This window comes from Heteronotia binoei, chromosome 10, assembly GCF_032191835.1.
Source record: "Heteronotia binoei isolate CCM8104 ecotype False Entrance Well chromosome 10, APGP_CSIRO_Hbin_v1, whole genome shotgun sequence".
NCBI classification, from domain to species: domain Eukaryota; kingdom Metazoa; phylum Chordata; class Lepidosauria; order Squamata; family Gekkonidae; genus Heteronotia; species Heteronotia binoei.
Genome location: NC_083232.1, coordinates 46,229,199 through 46,250,425, shown reverse-complemented (window position 1 = coordinate 46,250,425; position 21,227 = coordinate 46,229,199). Strand labels below are relative to the sequence as shown.

Here is a 21,227-nt window from a genome sequence, read left to right as displayed (position 1 = left end):
ATCAGAGACCTATAACACTCTATAGAAGATGAAGAAAAACAGAGACAAAAACAGAATTTGAAAAACAAGGTAATTTTAGATGCTTTCCAAAGCTTTCCAAGACTACAAAAATTCTGGGTCTCCTTCTAGTTTAGTAGATGGACAGGGACAACCTACATTGTATTTTCCCAAGGCTATAAACCGTCAGAGATTGATAGGTTGCTTATATGTGCAGCCCTTTCTGTTTTGGAGGGATTCTGTCTTCTATTGGAGGGTGAAGTTAAAGTTTTTCACCATGCCTGGGGGCTCCTGCCAGTGAGTTGAAAGTCCCTCTTCCTTATGCGCGGCCCTGTTGCATTCCTTTCACTATCTACACAAGAATCAGGTACTTTATTATAAGATGTGATGTCTTTGTATTAATTTCTGTAACAGGAAAGTTAAACAACTGAATTATTGATTCAGAGTGATTCCCATGGTCCAAGGATTCTGTAACAGATTTCAATCATACAATGTATATAAATTATACAAACTGCTCAAATTAACATATATTTGCTAATCAAGCATAATTTTTTTTCTACTTCTGCTAGTTACAACAAAGGGGAAGAAGCTCTATTGGGAAGCTCCCTGCCCCTCCCCATTCCCAAATTCTGAAACTTCAGACACTTGCAACCATCTTCTCTATTTCTATCTTTGTTGCCACAGAGACCTAGAAATTGCATGAGGGGGGACACAGAAGCCAATTCTAAGAGTACTGAATTCAGTGCCCAGTACAACACCTGTGACTGAAGAACTGCAAAGTAACACAAATTGATTCTGACAAAATTTGAGATGAGGAAACGTCAGATTTTTAAATACAGACAGCGAAACATGGCCAACAACTCTCTCACCATCACATGCCATTCTGATGTACTACTACATCATGAGCTCATCTGGAATAAATATTTTGGTCTTCCAAGTTGAACCAATGCTGCTAAATTAATAAATAAAACATGTTAGTTTTTAAGAACACTTATACAAACCCTGGATTCACTTATTTAGCCAGTGATTCATACTGTTTCATGGAACACTTAACACTCTCCCACAACTCTTCATGCAACAGTCTTCATAAAGAGTTTAAAGGTTGCTGTGCCCTTCTGACAATTATGGAAGATGTTTGTGAAATTGCATGAACCACAAGGGAAAATATGTAAACAAGCAAACACAATTATGAGCAGTCTTTGTTCACACCAAGGACAAAACAAAAATTAAAAACAAGATGTTGCACAATGAGGGTAGAAAGGTAAAAGCAAACCATCACCAGACAAATGGGGGGTCTCACCTTTGTCTCGGTCATACAGCGTGTCTTCAGTGGAGCAAGGACTTCCATCCTGAGATTCAGGAGGACAAAAAGGAGAGATACATGGGGAATGGCTGCTGCAGCTGCTACTGCGCTCTTGGACAGAAGGTGTCTGCGTATCAATGCTGCGTGTGCTGCTACTACGGTAATGAGCAGGTAGGGGTGCTCTTCGACCATCAGGAATATCCAAAGGCTGCAATGGAAACACCACTGGTATCAAAATGCATGGTGGGAACTCATTCTCCCGCAGTGAAGTCTGAGACCTAGAGGGCACTTTGACCTGTGCTAATTTCTTTCAAGCCAGACATGACCTTGCGGGAGGGAGGGAAGTCAACTTCCTACAAAAGGCAGCAAATGACACAATGGCATGCTGTTCATCAACTCATTTAGTGCAACAGACTGCATGGAAATTCCAGTCAACTTGAATGTGCAGTTATATCCTTAAATAAACTTAAGGGCTAGATGCACTTTGGCAATCAGGCCACATGCAGAGATTTATCCTTACTAACAAATGCTCTGCTGTTTTTAATAGTAACAAGTATTAAAGGAAATGAAAACATGAGTTATTTAGTGGCTACAGAAAAGATGGAGGAGCTGACACAGCTTAAGACAGACTATCATTGTAACAGTGAAGGAAAAATCAACATCTTTCTCTTAAAGATGATCAAGAGAAGAAAATAAATCTCCAATTTCAGAACACAATCCACTGGGTATCTTCTAAAAAGCTAGGTGGTGGTATTTTAAGGGGTCAAGTCTGTGTGTGTATACTCGACCGTGTGACCAAACAATATATACACATACACTTTTTTTTGGTACTGGCTTTGCTTTCCTGTGAAAGTTTATGATTGCATCTAAGGAGGTTAGTAAAAAAGGGCATTTTTCTGCCCTGGGGGAGGGCAAATGGAAGTGTTAGTGAATTTTCTATAAAACATATACCTAATCTGTTTCATCTGATATTTCACATTTATTGGGAAAGAAATTCTTTTAATGACTTTTTAATACCATAGTCATTTCTTTAAATGTTAACTGGGAACTAGCTAACAACACATCTCATCTAAGTCCTCTCAGAATTAGACATTCTTTTAAGCATTAAAGTAAAATGCCAGTAGTACACAAAAACATGTATGAATTAAACAGTGATTTGCAAAGACAGCTTCGCAACACTTTTCAAAGAAAATACTGATAAATCTAAGGGAATCTGAAGTAAACAAAAATGCAGACATGTTGAATGCACCCTGAATAAGACAATAAGAGAAGAAACAACCCTTCTTCAGTTCCTGAAAAGACTTTTTAAAAAAAATGGTTATAGCTGGCATGCATGCCCATTGAAAATGCGGTACAAAAACAAAATGGTACAAGCTCCAAAAAACAAACATTAACTTAGAAAGTGCCTACTTTTAACACAAGATGCCTGTAAATGTTTGAGAAATTATTTCTGCAGTACAGGATGCTATTTTCCCCTCACATTATCTCTGATGTTTCCAATTTAAAACTCTCCATTTTAACATATTTAGATACTGTAGGAATATTCCCACTAAAACAGCACCTTTAAACTCAAAGCCTTTAAATGATAGGACAACAACAAGACCTGCTTTTCACTCCTGCAAGGTAAGCAGATCTTTCAAAATTTCTTTCCATTGATCATATTGCTACCTTAGCCCTAAGAAACTGCAGTATCTGGAGCATTGTAGGCATGCTATCCATGGCAAGGGTTCTGTATTGCTTTAGAGATCCCTCTACCACAAACTCTTTCCTGTCAGATGCACCTATCCAGGATTCTCTGGACTCTACTGGCCCCAAAAGGGTCATAGGGCAACACAGAAAAGGGCAATCAAGCTCCACCTCCTCAGTTTCCCACTCTAGGCACACCTAAATGAACTTTCCTGGCACCACAGCCAAGGAGGAGTCCTTGCCAGAGCAGCAAAATTGATGGCTGCACGACCAGTCTCTGATCTGCCCAAGGGAGGGAGTAAAGTGCAATTCTACACCACTGTCAAGTCCAGTTGATTTTACTGTAAATTGTAATTAATTTATTCTATATATTTTAACACATTGTGCACTATCCTGAATCCTTTGGAGAAGGGCAGTCTATAAATTTAATTCATAAACAACAACAATGAGGACATACTGTGATGTCAGCAGAGGCTAATATCCTCTCAGAAATTCTTGTGGGAACACAGAAAACATTACTGTTGAGCTGATTTATTCCTGTGACCTAAAATAAGACTTGCATTATTGCTCTTGAGTAGATGCCCACATGAAACTGCCTTATATTGAGTCAGAATATTGGTCTCTGAAGGTCACCAATGTCTACTCTGACTGGCAGTGGGTCTCCAGGGCCCCCAGCAGAGATCTTTCACATCATCTACTATGTGATCCTTTTAGAGATGCCTGAGATTGAATATACCGGTACTTATCAAGTCATCGTACTAAGCACAAATTACACAGCAGAAATACTGTCAAGCACCCAACAACATTATGGAATACAGCAACAATCAAAGACATAAGACAATGTAATACAACAGAAGATGCTGTTCCTGTTTTGGCTTCAAATTACTCAATTCAGTAACTTTTTACATATGGGATTACTGAAAACATTCTTAACATATCTACTGTCACAAGTGCTCTTCTCTACACTGTTGAAATGTAGAAACAAATATTACAAAATCCAGAGTCAGAATTTCCCCCTCCCCCCCCCCCATTTTTCTTCTGAAATCTAAAACATTAAAGATTATATAACAGGGAGTTAGTGTCAATGAACAGATCTCTCTGTTTTTTTCCCATATCAAAAAAAAACATTAAGTCCTGCACATATAACCTCTCTGAATGCTGACTGACCATGTGAAGAAGGAGAGCGGACACGAGTGCCTTGGCCCTGCTTCTACATGGTCACTGACACCTGCATGTGGAAGCACCCTTACCATGATGTGCAACATTTGGAAAAGTGTCCTCGATCGGGGGAGTGAACGTATATGCAGACATTTACTTTCCACATTTGCACTATGCAGATGACCCAGTGACCACACTCATGACCACTCTCCCTCCCTCAGTGCAGAGGGGTCAGGTATAGCAATCTATTGTGCCAAATGTCTTTGAAGAGAAAGAACTGATATTAGCTCATTCTTGCAGTGCATCTAAAGCTCTGGCAACAATCCAGCAAACCACTTAAAACACCGAGGAGACCTAATGAAGTCAACATAGATCCTCCCCTAGGAGCAGAAGAGAGCTAATGACCTCAGCAGTTTGGAGAGATAAGCCATGAAAGCTCAGCAATAAATTACAAGATAACATCACCATCAGTTTAGATAATCTGAATGATCCATAAACTAGTGTCCTCTAATTTTAGCAGATGTGACATAAAGTGTCGGGGAGACAGGAGGAGGACAGTGTCTCACAATATTTTTATTCTGTTCCAAATTCTGACCACATTAGGTGATATTTTCTTTAAAATATTATCTTTACTATCATGCATCACCCTCTGCAGTCATACAGCTTGAGCTAGGCCTCCCCAAAATTTCAACTCTAATCTGTAAAGGCCATAGTCAGGCCCCAAAATTTCAACACTAATCTGGAAGGCCACAGTACAAATAACAACTGTCAAACACAGTCTTCCAACCTTTACCATATTGATCACATGTCAACGTTGCTGACAAAATGGTCAAAATGGAATGATGCTGTAGATGTAAAAACAAGCCAACAGGGCTTATGTAAACCAGAGAACCTAGCCAACAAAAGATGAACATTACTCACAGAGAAACTGGTCAGATATGATTGGAATGCTTTTCTAAAGGATGCTAGATGAAAATGCTCTCCACTTTGTCTAGGAAGCAAATATTCCATCAAATTTGACCCACCTATTTACTTAAACAGTGAGCATTTCAAAACTGAGCCAGCCATTTTCTCAAGATACCCCCTGACCAGTGCTATTGTGACTGCCCTTTGACAAAACTCAACTCTGTCCAAAACATGAATCAGCAAGAGGAAGTTTCCTTAGAAAATGGCTGTTGAAATATTCTACTAAGACTACTTTTGAGCAAGCTCTGCCAAAACTGCATTGTAAACGTAGCAATTTTTTGTTTTGCAGTGTTTTTAAATTCCTAAATTTTAATGGTGTATGATTTATCAGCTATTAATCCTAAATAAACTGAACTGAACTGAGCTTTAACATCAGCTCTACTATACATTATCTATTCTAATTATTATACTTTTCACTCAGTGCTTAGAAGAAAGCCATGACTGTTCCATTTAAGGTTGAAACTTAGCATATTTTTCATTACTTATCATGCTGTCCTATTTATGATTTGTCAAAAAAAAAGGAACTTATTGGAGAGTTAACACAATTAGGGGACTTGATGACACTGACGACTTCAAGCTTCTGCTTTAACTACTGAATATTTAAAGTGACCAGATTCAGGCCCAGAAATCCAAGGAGTTTTTGGGGACTTGACTGCCAAGTTGACAGTATGCTTTGATGTACTGCACCATGTAAAATCTAGATGAAGTTCATATTGCTAGAGATATGTCAAAGTTACTTTACCATCTTTTATGCTTATTACCAAAATTAAATGCAGCAATATACATAGAAACTTGCCACTGTAGATTACCAAATCCTTTTTTTAAAAAGTAAACTATATTTATATGAACAAGCAAAATAACATATGCTTTTTATACTTAGATGTCCCACACTAGACAGTTTCAAGTATTTCTAAATTCCATTTTTATATTGCAGTCTTTAAAATATCCACTAGCAGCAACATCTTACCTTGGACACTTCTTCCTTTCCACTGTTCTCTCTGATGAACACTTTTTCCAATTCAGGGCTTATTCCTTCTACATTGCACGGCACTCGTGAAACAGTCGATTTTGGCACTGAAACGTTTGACAGTGGCATAGGGACTGATCTTGATACAGAAGCCTTTAGAGTAAGCAAGAAAAATATGAGATTAGTTCTAAAATAACAGTCAAGAGTGGATATGGAGATGAAAAGTCAAATTCTGTACCCCTGATACCAAAAGTTCCAGAACTGGCATTAGTGTTTGAATCCAAGAGCACTTCAGAGGATGCCAATTCATGGAGGTTAAGGTTAAAAGAGCTAATCCACTTTAACGCACAAGTCTAAAACCCAAATACTATGGGCTCAGTGCCTCAGCTATCAGGTTACTGGATCAGGTAAAAGGACATAATATCTCCATGTCACAGATTATAATTTTGTGTTTTTGACATAAGAGAACCAAAGACATTATTAAACAGATTTGACAACCACAGACCCAGTTTATACTTGCTCTTTGACCAGAAGCAGCAACATGGTCTGCAACAACATGGTCTGACCTGTCCCACTTGCTTCACTTGTAACACTACCACATCTGTATCAATGCAAGCCAATCCAGGATGAGAAAGATGGTGGAGTGGATCCAACCGGCATCCAAAGAGCCTTCCTCAAACTTAAATGGCTCATCCTCCAACATAAGAGCACCTTAAGTTTTTGGGAGGCTCTGTGGGTTGGAAAAAGCCTCCAAACTTTGTTCAGTGGAGTAGTAGAATAGGAATAGGAGCCATCATCTATCCAGTGTGTCCAATACTGAACTGATTACAATCTCTTTAGGATTTGTTTTCACTATTATCAGAAGTGGTTAAGACTGATACCTTGTTATTAATTTCAAATCATGTAAATATCCTTTAATAATTTCCATTTTGTACTAATGACTAGATACAAAGGCTTTCAATACTGCTGTAGGCGAAACAGCATCAAATGACCTGGAACACTTGCAAAGCAATCCTCAAGTTATTTCCTGTACACCTGAGTCAGCTGCTAACCTACTGAGATTCTGGAACCATAATGTACATAAACAGAACAGCATATTACTAGAAATGTTTCCTAAATGTCACTAGTGTGTATTAAGTCATCAATGGAGAAAAACAACAATTCAAAATATCTGCCTACATAGCTCTGGTATATCTTTAACATGACCACTATGCCACAAGAAAATAAGCACACACACATCCCTCCCCGGGGAGTGGGGTCCAGAAAACAAAAACTGACAGAAGGCTGAACTAAAAAAAATATTAACCTGACCAGTAGAAGAAAAACATTTTCTGGAAGAAAACCTTTCAAAAATGAGTCAGATTCAGTTGCTGTTAAATGAGCGTTAGGGAAGCCTTCTATCCTGTCTACAGTTCTCAGTTGTTCCATATTATAGCCAGTGTCCGAACAATCCTTACGATATTTTTCTCAGAGGCTTCAAGGAAACAATACTGAGTTTTACACACACTCTTCTCAAAAGTTTTACCAAGACCCATTTGTGTTTCTCAGAAAATTATGAAATAAAATATCTACTTTTATCATAATAGGAAGGGATGAACAGAAGTGTAGGGCTCCATGGTATCTATTAACTTTGTGACAGATACTTATGTTCAAAAATATTATTGAGAAACAATGAACTCTGGGGAAAGGAAAGGGCATTTTTAGAAAGCCAGGTTAAAAATAGCGCTTTGCCATACTGCCAAATTAGGGATTTGGGAAGGCTGCTATTGATAAATGATGATGTCCTAGTATCTTCCTTATACTGATTCCCAGGGCAGGGGGACTAAAGCTATGTAACCAGCTCTAATGGGGAATGGAAACTGCTGATCAATCAAATGAGTTAGATACCCAAATTCATTGCTTTGCACTCAGTACCCAGAAAAAAAAAGGAGCAACCAAGTCGCACCCTGTTGGGAATTGCATAATAAAAGCCCCCAACCCTGCAGGATCCTTATTCTTTCCACCAAGCTCTTCTACACACTAGGCAGGCAACCTGCCCAGGAGCACTCTACAAGAACTGGCTCTCAACATCTTGAGGCTGGCTGAGAGGGAAGGAGGCACTCAGGAATGGTCAGCTGGCAGCCCCATCTTTCAGAAGCCCAACAGCTCCAGACACTATGGAGAGGTGAAAGTGGGCCAGAAGACACAAAGGTATGGTGGCTAAGGAGGAGAAGCTTGCCCTCTGGGTTAGCTGAATATTCTAGATAATCAAGTGCCAGATAACAAAGCTTTTAGTGCATTACCCATTTAGTTATAGCAGTTCTTCTACTTTGCATTGCATGAAGCTAATATCAGGCTACAATTTCTTTTAGAATTCATACTGTAAAATATCACTTAAGACACGGACAGGCATTCAGAACTAGAAAAGAACTGTTCACTCTTAATTCTGAAAATGCAGTGATCTACTTACCTGAGTCTGATTGATTGCTATGTGGTTGCCATGGAGAGGTGACTGACGTTCTTTTTCTTTATTGTGACGACTACTCTGTTTACTGCGCTGGAGCTGCTGCCTCAATTTGGCAATCTGGGAGGAAGAAGAGACAAAACCAAATAAGAGCAGGTATGGAACAGAGAACATTCACATCAGGCTAGCAGTGCCTGCCTTAAATAAAACATCTACAATATCATTCTATGGAGATGGGTATGAAATTTTATTATTGTTTATTGATTCATGAAATTCAATCATGGGTATAAAATCTCATTTATAAAGAGAACTGATTTATGAAGTTTAGGTGAAAAGGAAAGATTGCTTTTTATGATATGCCTGAAAATACAATGTGATATATTCAACAACGACAACAATCCTAAAGATACATACATATATGTAATACAGATATTTACTTTAGAAAAATGATGAACTAATTCTGCAACGATTACCAGACTTCATTTGCAAGATAAAGATGTAATCTCATTATTGTGACACTTCATATTCACAGAGCATATGAGGTATTTCTAACCATAAATGCTGGATTTCCTCTTATGTAAACATAAAAAGACAGGACCATGAGGTTGATGAGAGTCACAGCCTCTCCCAGAGAAAACACTGGCTCATTTGAGATGACTTACAAATACACAGCCAGGTAGCAATGCTAGTTAACAAAAGCTAAAAAATCCAGGCTCTTGATCCACAGAATGTGCTCTTTTTCATAAAAACTGAATGTGTCACTGTTCAGCTAAATACAGAATGTGCGAAGTATCAAAATAACACTTAGGATTTTTCCCCCTTCTTCTTGCAGTAGTTACACTTCTCAGTACCAATAACAACTTTTTTACCATTCTTTAATGATTAGCCCTTCAAAAATGTTGGCCTTTTATGAAGCCCGTCAAGCTGGCTAAATAAAGTGCTCTTCATCTGTCCCTGCAATTCAGATCCTTCAGTATGTTACATTCACTTTTTGAAAAAAGTTCAAATTCCATTTTTAGAGTATCTACAATCATACAACAGTTCATGACATCAGCTGTGCATACAAAAATCAATGGTGTATTCCTTATATAGTTGCTTCCTATTTTCAGAATTTAATGTCTTAAACAGATTTTATATTAAGCAGAGTCAGATAATGAGCACTAAATGATAGATCAGGTGTACTGTGGGGGCATTCCACACCTCACTAGAGACAACGTACACATTGGATGTCATAATACACTATAATGCAGTATTGTTTGCACACTAGTCTTATCAGGGGCATCTATGCTGACTCCTCAATGCTTAGCCAATCCACCCTGAAGGTTCTGTACGGGAGAAGAAACCTGTCATGCTCTTTCCTCAGAAAACACTCAACAACCACATTTACTGTAACTTGCAATAACTGGGGGACCTTCTACACCAAGCTTAAGCACTTACTTCTTTTAGTTGATCAGCGCTCCCCCATGAAGCTGAACGCTGATGAGATCTCTTTTCTAATATCTCTTCTGCCCAACAGCTAGGTGTCTAAACAAACAAAAACCAACAGGGTATGATTTGGCACCATTGCTTATTCTTATTTCATACTAGTACTGTTAAATCCACCATGTAGCATTTACATAGAGCTCTCCTGAGTGTTCAAAGTACTTCATAGGACATCTTCTTCCAACAATGCAGAAACAATATTGTTGCCCTCATATTACCAAGGTGGAGGCTGACAAAAATGCAGTTAACTTAAGCCACAGAGTAACTTCATGGGTAAGGTTATTACCAAACCAGCTCTCTACAAACACACAAGAACACTTCCCCATACTTTGTTAATCACTTGTTAGTTAACACTTTTTAGAAAATCAAGGAACTGTTATTTATATTTGTGCATTCTCATCATTGCCAGCTGAAGTCATGAATGCTTGTAGAGAACATGCACAAAATTAAGAACTCATAACCAGAAACAGAACAGACCATGCAATTTAGCAGTATTTAAACTATGCTCCTGCCTGATCCCCCACTTTTTCCTACACTACATCCGCTATGTTGAAACTACTGATTGGAAAAGCAAGTTGAGCCACATGAACAGAAGCATATGTGAAAAGATTTAAAACAAAGGGGGTATTTGTCTAGAAGCAGCAAAGAGCCTCAATGCAAATGCAAAATATAGATTCAGACCATAAACCATTAAATTCTACTTTAAAGAAAGTTAAAGAGAAGAGGGCTGGGGTTAGACATTCTATTTTTTTTAATTCAAATTGGTCAATCTATGGAGGTGACGGATCAAACTTGTACATTTGCATAAATTTATTTTTAAAACAATTAGAAACCTTGAAGAGCGGAGCTTTTCAAAGCTATTTGGAAACACAAACCCTCTTCACTCAGTACCGTATCTAAAAGCCTAACTCATGTTACACTGTTTACAGGTCTGTCCCAGTTCCTGTTGAACAGACACATGCTCAGAGTTAAAAGTGATTTTCTAGGCAAACTGTGATCAGCACTGCATGGATAGGATGGCTTAAATCTTCATCTTAACTAGAAATGGCTCCTGGGTTTAGTCCACTGGGGAAGCTTACATGGTACTGACGTACTCTACATAAATTTGCCCAACAAGGCAAATGGCAGCTCTGCAAGGGCCATTTTGGATGAACAAAATAATGCAGAGGCTTAAGCCCGCCTGCCCCCTTTGCCCTGACCTGGATAGCCCAAGGTAGCCCAATCTCCTCTTGTCTCAGAAGCTAAGTAGGTTCAGCCCTGGTTAGTATTTGGATGGGAGTCCACCAAGAAGTCCATGGTCTCAACACTGATGGCAATGGCAAACCAGCTCTGACCATTTCTTGCCTTGAACCCCAACCTCCACATGGGATTGCCATAAATCAGCTATCACTTGATGGCAAAAAAAAGCAAAAACAAAAAAAGCTGCCTTTCTATGTGCAACTCCCAGTGCACATCTGTTCCACAGCAGCCATGGCAAGCCCATAAGCAATGCAACAAACTTAGGCCTTTATATTATATTGGACTTTTCTTAAAAATCAAAATGAGTTTTGCCAGTATATTTAGGCTTCTTTTAGCACTATGTATGATTATACCTATTCCTTATAAGCCACTCTAAATGCTTTACGTATCATTTCTTAGACTGTTAAAAATGCAGAGGATCTACTGACATTTGTACAGAAAATTGTAACGCTGGGAACAGAACACTGCAGAGTTCCAGAATATCTTCATCAGGAGACTTCAATGTGGTGCTCATGAGCTCCATGGTGCCTGCTGACACCTTTTCCGGCAACCACAAAGTGTTTTTAAGAAGTGGAAGGAGCCAGGTAGGGGTTTGGCTCAGCAAAGCTTCTGACTAACTATTGGAGATCTGATTAGCACTGTAGATTTTTTAAAATGTTGCTTTGGCAGCAGCTGCCACAACAGCACCATATTGTGTTACTGAAGTTACGCTTTGGCAACCATTTTGTGGCTGGCTTCACCTTCTACAGCAGCTATTTTGTGGCTGCCCCTACCATGCCATGTCAGAACTCCAAATATGCCCACAGGCTCAAAAAGATTGTAGACCCCTTATATCTAACATCTTTTGCAGAACCAAGTGGCTTCTCAACTGCATCCCTACTCAACATGCAGAAAGCATGCTCATATATTTTGGCTGTGCAGTGAACAGCTTCTCTAAACCACCAAATGAAATTAAAAGTTGTCCACAGATAAGGCATTATTACCACTCTATCCTTTGCTCCCCTATTCTTTTAAGTTTCACACCTGCAGTTTCACACAGACGCATGACAGAGACAAACTGCTGTGGAATGGCAGGAAAGATAGCAACACACAACTGCTGTATTTACAACACAGTGCTTTCTCTCCTCAGACGTGTTCACTTGGCATCTGTACTTGCTTTTAAACAGTAAAGATCAGCCTATTTTTCTGTACTTTTAACAATTTAGTAAGCATATTTTACAGCTGCTTTTGATCTTTATTTTGTAGTTTTGTTTTAAAATTATTTTATCCTCTTATGGTTGTGAACCAACATAGAAGTTTTTGATTTTTTAGCAGAAAGGGGTAAAAGCTTTAAAATATCCATCTTCAGTGGCTGTGAAGCAGTCAGCTCAGGCTAGAGTGCTCTGCTATGCCAACTGGGGAAATGCAGTCACAAATGCCAACTATGACAGGAGCTTCACTCCTCTCCCCTCCCCAAACGGGAAGTCTAATGAACCGGCAACATCTGTCAGAACTGAGAACAATGTGGAGAATTAAATCAACGTACTTAAATGCAAGCACACAAACTCCAATCAAATACATCATTCCAGCTTGGGACAAATTATTCTTGCACTGGTCTTGACTACTACACATAAGAAATATCTGAAATGGTGATTTAAAATAGGCAGCATGCAGATCAGCTATTAGCTCGTCATTTCTACTCAACTACCCAGCTGTAAGGAAGATACAAAAAGCTAAAATACCAGCAGGCAGCAATGCAGTCCAAGTCTGATTCCCATTGACATGTAATTGAACAGAAATCAGAAAAAAAGAAAAGAAAGTTGTGAGCTTTGAAACCAGTTACTATAAAAAGTTAAATTAAAATCAGTCTCCCATGTCACGTGCTAGTGTAACAGTTAACACCTCATACTGGTGCTGCCAGATAACCCATCCTTGCAGCAAGCAGTGAACGGACCATTGGACTTACCGTAAGGGGTCCTTCTCCTCAGAGGACAAGGGGACAACTGAATGGGTTATCCCCATGATCCTCTAGGGAGGCAGGAACTTTTTTCTCCTTCCTTTTGGCGCCTTGGGATAACCCAGCCCCTTTAGTTTTGGAACTCTGAAAAGCCGTGTTTCAGCTATCTTTCATCTAAACTGTAATATAACTGAATAACTGTTACTAACAACAGAACATAACAGCGGTAACATTCAGAAATGATATACTGAGATCAACCTCATAGTACAGATTGAGAAGAAAGGTACAGTGAGAAGTAAACGATGATGAAGATGGGAAAGGTGAGATGTCCTCTGAGGAGAACGACCCCTCACGGTAAGTCCAATGGTCCGTTCTCCCTCAGAGGCAGAGGACATCTGAATGGGACGTTCCAGAGTTGTGTCCCTAGATGGGTGGGTCATCATCGTTTTCTGCTCGAGTATACAACGTGCTGTAAGACCTTTCTTCCGAATGCTGCATCAGCCGATGCTAATGAATGTATCTTATAGTGTCTGGTAAACACGGAGATAGACGACCACGTGGCTGCCTTGCAGACTTCCTCAACTGATGAACGATTCAGTATGGCTGTGTTTGTGGAGGCACTATGCAAGGAATGAGCTATGATATTATTCAGGACCGGAAGTTTCATTGCCTTGTATGCTTCCATGATGCACATTCTCAAGGTAGTACTGATGGAGCTCTTAGACATTTTGTCCTCCAGCCTAGGTTGACAAATATTAATAAATAGAAGATCCGTCTTCCTCAATATTTCAGTTCTTGCAATGTAAATCTTTAATGCCCTTCTGACATCCAAAGTGTGCCACAGAAATTCCTTAGGATGCTTGGGTTGAGGGCAAAAGGTAGGTAAGCAGATCTCCTGTGTTCGATGAAAAACTGAGGCTGCTTTTAGAACGAAGGTAGGATCAGTATGAAGAACCACCTTGTCCTTATGGAAAACACACAGACCTGTCTTGATGGATAATGCTCCCAGGTCTGAAACTCTCCGTGCAGAGGTTATGGCAACCAAAAATAAGACCTTCATGCGGAGCCATCGTAACCTCACATCCTGCAATGGTTCAAACGGAGCCTTGGTCAATGCTGTTAAAACAGTATTGAGTCTCCATGTAGGAAAATGGTGTACCTGTGGAGGAGTCTTGGCTGTAGCCCCAACAAGAAACATCTGAATGTGTGGATGTCTGGATAACTTGTGGCCCCCAACCGGTGGCAAGACCGTGGACAACTGTCGTCGCAGTGTAGAGGCCTTGAGACCTGAGAGAAGACCATCCTGCAGGAAGGTCAGAATAACTGCTACTGATGGCTGCAATGGGTCAGTCTTCTTTCGTCTACACCAACAAACGAAGGCTTTCCAGGTCATATTGTATATTCAAATTATAGAAGGATGGTGAGCTGCAAGGAGGGTGTCTGTCACCGCAGGTGAATAACCTAGCTGTAATAACGAGTCCTGCTCAATCGTCAAGCGGTCAGGCAAAACCACTCTGGGTTGGGATGCCAGATTGGACCCTGATGCAACATGTCCGGAGCTATGGGATTTGTGAATGGTGTTTGAACCGAGAGGAGATGTAACGTCGAGAACCATGGACAACGGGGACAATACGGAGCTATGAAGATGACCTCTGCACTGAGCTCCATCACCCTGGGAATCAATGGAAGAGGAGGGAATGCGTATACCAGACCTCTCGGCCACGGAGACGTCAGGGCATCTATTTCTTCCGCGTTCCGATGGTAGTATCTTGTAAAGAAATGGAGAAGTAAATGGTTCGTGTGAGATGCAAACAAGTCCACTAATGGTTTCCCCCGCTGTTGGCAAATTAGACGGAACAGCCTCAGATTGATGGACCATTCCCCTTCAGATATGGCTTCCCTGCTTAGCCAGTCCGCTTGAACGCTGACCACTCCCCTGATGTGCTCGGCTCAAATGGATGCTAGATTTTGCTCTGCCCACTGAAGAATTCTCATTGCTTTTTTGTGAAGGTGAGAAGACCTGGATGCTCCCTGCTTGTTCAGGTAAGTCTTGGCAGAGAAGTTGTTGGTCCTCACCACACATGTTGATTCTGAAGCCTGTGACTGAAGTGTGCGAGGGCTAGTCTGATTGCTTTGCGCTCGAGTACAATGATGGGAAGGAGTCTGTCTGCTCCCCATCCTTGTAAGCTTGCATCTGTGAACAGTTCCATTGAGGTTGGAAACAGGAACCTCCATCCCTGTTGCAGGTTGTTCAGTTGTGTCCACCACAGAAGACAGATTTTCACCTTCCTTGGAACCTGGATGTCCATATGTTGCCTTTCCATTATGGCCATCTGGTAGGGACGTAGGAGACCTTGGAGAGGCCTGGAGTGCAATCGTGCCCATTGTACAGTCTCTATGCACGAAACCAGGAGGCCCATGAGCTTGGCTAGCGTCATGAGAAGTGATGTTGGATCCTTGATCACCCTCTGTGCCAAGGCGTGAATCTTCCTGGCCTTGGCCACTGGCAGAAACAGTGAGGTTATCTGGGAGTCGATGATCGCTCCTAAGTGCTCAATCCTCTGAGAAGGAATGAGGGAGCTTTTGGATAGATTGACTAGGAAACCATGCTGCTGAAGGGCACCTGATCGTAGCCTCTGTATCCTGTAGTGAACTGGCTCTGGAATTGGAGCAAACCAGGAGATCATCCAGATAAGGCTGGATGTGGCTACCCGGCTTCCAGAGATGTGCTACTGGATTGACAAGTAACTTGGAAAAGACTCTGGGTGCAGTTGATAGGCCTAATGGCATGGCTCGATACTGAAAATGTTGATCTTCCATCATAAACCGAAGGAAACGCCTGTGTGCTGGGTGGATTGGGACATGAAGGTAAGCCTCTGTGAGATCTATAGAGGTCAGAAACTCGCCCGGGAGGAGAGTCCATTATGAACTTCAGAGTTTCCATACGAAAGTGTCGTAGCTTGACATAATGGTTGAGTAACTTGAGGCCCAGAATTGCTCTCCAGTCCCCATTTTTCTTGGGAACTGTGAACAAAATGGAGTAGACTCCAAGGCCCCGTTCCGCAGGAGGTACCGACTCAATGGCTTGTATGTCTAGAAGGTGGTGTATGGCTCTGAATGTAATTGATCTCTTATTTCGACTTTAAGCCAGTGGAGATCTTATGAAGCCTGTGGGGAGGAATCTTGTGGAATTTGATGGTGTAACCTAGAGAAATTACTTCTAGAGCCCAAGAGTCCGCCCAAGAAGCTTGCCATGTCAGAAGAAAATGAAGCAGTTGGGCTCCCACAGGGACTTGGAGTTAGGCTTGTTTGGGCCTGTTGTCCCTGTCCTGTCTGTCAGACTTGGAGAAGTTGTTCTTGCGAAATCTGGAGTCAAGATGACTCCCAATTGGACCGCTTATTGTCTGGTCGAAACTGGGAGAGGGTGTGTTGTGAGCGAAATGGATGTTAGTTGCATTTATCAGGAGGCTTTAAGGAATGTGGCATGGCTTTTTTCTTTTCTTTTGTCTCCACTAGAATCTTTTCTAAAGACTCTCCAAACAGGCAATTGCCTTGAAAAGGGTAGGCTGAGACCAGGGACTTAGAGAGAAGATCTCTGACCATGCTCTAAACCAAAGCAATCTTCTTGTGACAGCCGTAGAAGCTATAGTTCTTGAGGCAAAGGAAATAATGTTCAAGGTGGCATCTGCTGTAAAGGACGTTGCTTTCAAAATTCGGGTGGAGCCCTCCAGAAGGCGTCGGTTATTTTCGGGAAGAATTTGAATAAGTTTCCTTATCCACACAATGGTAGCTCTGGATACCAGAGAGGCTATGGAAGCTGCCCTTACTATCATGGCAATGGACTCGTGGAGCCTCTTTAAGGCCACATCAGCCTTTTTATCTTGGCCATCCCTGATGTTGCCAGGACCATCCTCAGACAAAAGGTCCGAAGACTGTAGAGCCACCACTGGCCCATCTATCGCTGGGACCTGAAGAAGCTTGTCTGTATATTCTGGTAATGCATAGAGTTTTTTACAAGCTGTGGGAACTACTTATTAGCTGCAGGTTTGTCCCATTCGGCTCTGAGCTGTCTTTCAAAAGAGTCCGGAAAAGAAAAAACTTTTTGTGTAGTTGCCAGTCTGGGAAGAAATCCAGTATTGCCACTTGTTCTAGACTTCAATTTCTTGGCGCTAGAGGCCTTTGGGTCTTCCTCAAAGGGTAACTCCTGTATCTCAAGAGCCCTGAGAGTTTTACATAAGAGGTATTGATAGCCCTCTGCCTTGAAGAAGCGGTTAGCATACTCAGGCACCTGTACCTCATCATTATCCTCTTCAGAGAGGAACTCCCCCTCCTCCCTCCCCTCCACCTCTGATTCTGACTCAGAAGAATCAGGCCCAGACTCCTGGTTATTTCTGGTGGTGGTAGTGGTTTTTCTAGCCACCTTGGTAGGCCAATGATGACCAGATCGAGGGAGGTGAGAGTTTACATTGGGGAAAGATTCCACGCCACCCTAGCTCAAAACTTAAGTCATTTCGGCTTGCATAGTTTGGGCAAGGGTCTGGATGGTTTCTGGGCTGAGGGTTCCGGTAGCCGCGCGTACATTACCAGCCTGAAGCACCAGCAACCCGTCCTGGTCCAGAAGAGGGCCTTCAGGAACGAAAGAGTCTCCACCGGTCCCAGCACCACCGTGAAAACACAGGAAAAAATGGCCTTGGATTTGCCCGCTTGCAAATGGCCGCTGCTGCTTGCCGCCGAAACCCCTGAAGGGGAAGCAGCCTCCTGCTCCTGATGTCTTTTTCAGCCACTGCATGTGTCATCCGCAGTGTTACTGTGGCTGGCGCGATCAAGCCCCGGAAGGCAAGTCGGCCCCACTGTCCCTCGGCATTGCCGCAAACGCGGCTGCTACTCCTGTTCCTCCTCTGAGAGGAACCCGTTGGACTGCTCTCTTGCCGCCATTAGTTTGATGGAACCCCCTCTTACACCCGCCGAAGCAGAGAGCGGGGGAAGAGAAAAGAAGGTAAGAAGAGAAGCAGAACGGCAGTGAATAGAGGAAAAAGTATTGTTTAGATTTAGAAAGAGGAATTAGGAAGGGATTAGAATAAGAAAAAATCGCTAACTAGGCTAAGTCTGTACTAGATGCTGCTGCTCCCTTAGAGGCAGGAACAAAAACTGAAGGGGCTGGGTTATCCCAAGCTGCCAAAAGGAAGGAGAAAAAAGTTTCTGCCTCCCTAGAGGATCATGGGAATAACCCATTCAGATGTCCTCTGCCTCTGAGGGAGAAAGGGCCTCACAGTATAAGCCTAAACAAGCTTATGCAGAATAATTTCACTTTAAAAATATGCATGGCAGCAGGGTGTTAAGAATTGGATTCATATCCAGGAAACCCAGGTTCAAATCCTCATTCTGCCATGAAAGCTTACTGGGTGACTTTGAGTCAGTCAAACACATACCACCTAACTTACCTAGCAAGCTTGATATTGTAAAGGGAAGAAGATGAAGATATTGGGTTTCTATCCCGCCCTATACTCTGAATCTCAGAGCGGCCACAATCTTCTTTATCCTCCCCCCCCCCCATAACAGACACCCTGTGAGCTGGATGGGGGCTGAGAGAGCTTTTACAGCAGCTTCCCTTTCAAGGACAACTGCTATGAAAGCTATGGCCAACCCAAGGCCATTGGGAGGTGAAAATGGAGGAGTGGGGAACCAAACCCGGTTCTCCCAGATAAGAGTATGCGCACTTAACCACTACACCAAACTGGAGAAGAGGAGAGAAGGAAAATATTGTAACCCACTTTGGGTCCCCATTGGAAAGAAAAGTTATAAATTAAGGAAATCAGTGATTGCTGGTGAAGAAAGGAGCAACTGCACCAAGGCAATGATGTATCACAAGTAGTCAGAAATTGTGAGGGTATGATGGACATGGAAATTGTACTCTTTTTACTGGTTCTGATCCATCTTCCTTCTATACACGATGGAAGCCCAGTCTGCTTTTGACTCTTAAACAGGAAGTATCTAGAGAAGACCAAAATGGGGTGATTTACTGGGGGGGGGGGGACAAATATGCCATGACCCCATGTCAGCTGTTCAAGGTGCATTGCTCCTCTAGCAGACCAAGGTGCCAGATAACACAAGAACCAAAACTAATAGATCTCCTTTATTGTGGCAAGGTCATTTAGGTTCTTCACTTGCCTAAGGAAGATTTATACAGCCCATTTTGTGCTCCCTGTACACAATTTTTTTGTAAAACAACAAAAAACCAGCACCATGAAGGTTAAGCTTGAATTAAGGGGAGGGTCTGGGGCTCACTGGCAGAGTATCTGCTTGGCGTGCAGAAGGTCCCAGGTTCTATCCCTGGCACCTCCAGTTAAAGGATCAGGTTGGCGGTAATGTGAAAGACCTCAGCCCAAGGGATCATCCTAAGATCCTGGAGTGCTGCCGCCAATCTGAGTAGATAATATTGAGTTTGATGGACCAAGGGTCTGATTCAGAATAAGACAGCCTCATGCATTCATGCAATTCTGCTGAGCAAGGGTCAAATGATATCCTTTATTGCACTAATGCAGACAACTGGATGCTCTTAGGCTATGTCTGCAATACCAATTTATCTGTAATGAAACCTCCCAAAGAAGCTTGGGAACTGTAGCTTGAGAACCATTAGGTCAGGGGTTAGCAGAGTTTTCAACAACAGATTATAGATCAGAAACTAAAAGTTGATTCTAAGGCCCAGAAGACAAACATGGTGAACACAGACAGAAGTCTCTGGAAGGCTCACTGTCAAGTTTGGGTTTGGCTCTACATAACTGCAAAGTGACCATGACAAACAGTCTGTAAATGCTATCTAGAAGTTAATTTAAAAAATAAACTCAACAAATAGGTGCCCAACCCCTTGGGCCACTGTTGCTGGACCATCCCTCGCTGTCTACTGGCTCTCATGTTTGGGAGAAGTAGTATCCAGGGGCAGTAGCTGGATCACTGGGTGTTGACTGGCTGTGCCTGTGTGTGCCACTCACAGGGGTGTCATTGTCTCCCACTCTCAGGTGGGTGTTGCTGTGATTGCTACAGTACACTTGCTATTTATTTCTCCCCCTGCAGAATGTCTTTAGGGAACAAACCAGCAGGGCAATTTTTTGTAGTGGCTGCCCACCTCTGGCTCAGCAGTCCCCAGAATTGCACTGCCAGCCACAGCAACATTAGTTCAGTGAAGAATAAGTCAAGCACCATTCATTTTAAAGGAGACTAACAGTACTACAGTGGAATCAATTATCTTTTCAATCCAAGCATGTAGAAATGATATATAAAGAGATTTTACAAGTCTGCAGTTCAAGATGCTGCTAAAAATTATTCTTATAGCAGAATCAATGAAGATAAATAATGCATCCAATAATTTGACTGTAACCTGTCAACATTCTAATGTACTGTTCCAACTCATAAAGGCTTAGAAGTTTCCTCCAAATTGAAAACTTGTACTTCCATTTTCTACTTCTCTGGCTCAGAGTTCCAGTATATATTTTCTCGGAGCCCAAGGAAAAAATATGCACTATAGGCTATTATTAAAGCTGCATATTCATAACTGATGAAACATCCAGCCATTATTTTGAGTATCAGAAATAGCTTGGTTCTTTGACCGCAATGTGCATTTCCCACACTATCATTCTCAGCTGCATGACTTCATAGTGTTTTCCTAATTCTCACAGCACTAACTGTGCACCTGCAAGAAACCAATATATTGCTATAAAACCTCTCTGTTCAGTCTGTAAGGATTCCTCTTCTACAAATATTTTATTTACAAAATGTGTGTCCTGCTTTTCTGTCCTTACAAGGGCCAACAAAGCAGCCAACAATTTAAAACATACATGATAAACCACATTTAAAAACCATTTTTAGGTAGTTTCACAGAACAGGTGGTCCTTCAGGTTTGTTGGTCCCAAAACCTACATGGCCTTGAAGGACCTGCACCTTGAATTATGGCCATAAACAAATTGGAAGCCAGGATAGATGGGCCAAGAACTGCAATTATACACTCCCCACAACCCAACTACAATCAATATCCTGGCTGCTGCATTCTGGACCA

The 21,227-nt window shown here is 41.6% G+C and overlaps 1 protein-coding gene across 3 annotated transcripts in view; it reads right to left on the bottom strand.

Moving 5' to 3' along the window:
• Positions 1-21,227, bottom strand: part of GLCCI1 (glucocorticoid induced 1) — a 54,650-nt gene that overhangs the window by 9,923 nt on the left and 23,500 nt on the right. For 2 of the 3 annotated variants that reach the window (XM_060248566.1, XM_060248564.1), the window contains exons 3-6: positions 9,958-10,044; positions 8,527-8,640; positions 6,078-6,230; positions 1,298-1,508 (exon numbers count right to left, since the gene is read on the bottom strand). In XM_060248566.1, the coding sequence (XP_060104549.1) occupies positions 1,298-1,508; positions 6,078-6,230; positions 8,527-8,640; positions 9,958-10,044 (565 nt within the window). The remainder of the gene's footprint in view (positions 1-1,297; positions 1,509-6,077; positions 6,231-8,526; positions 8,641-9,957; positions 10,045-21,227) is intronic. The other variant, XM_060248565.1, reaches the window with a different exon arrangement.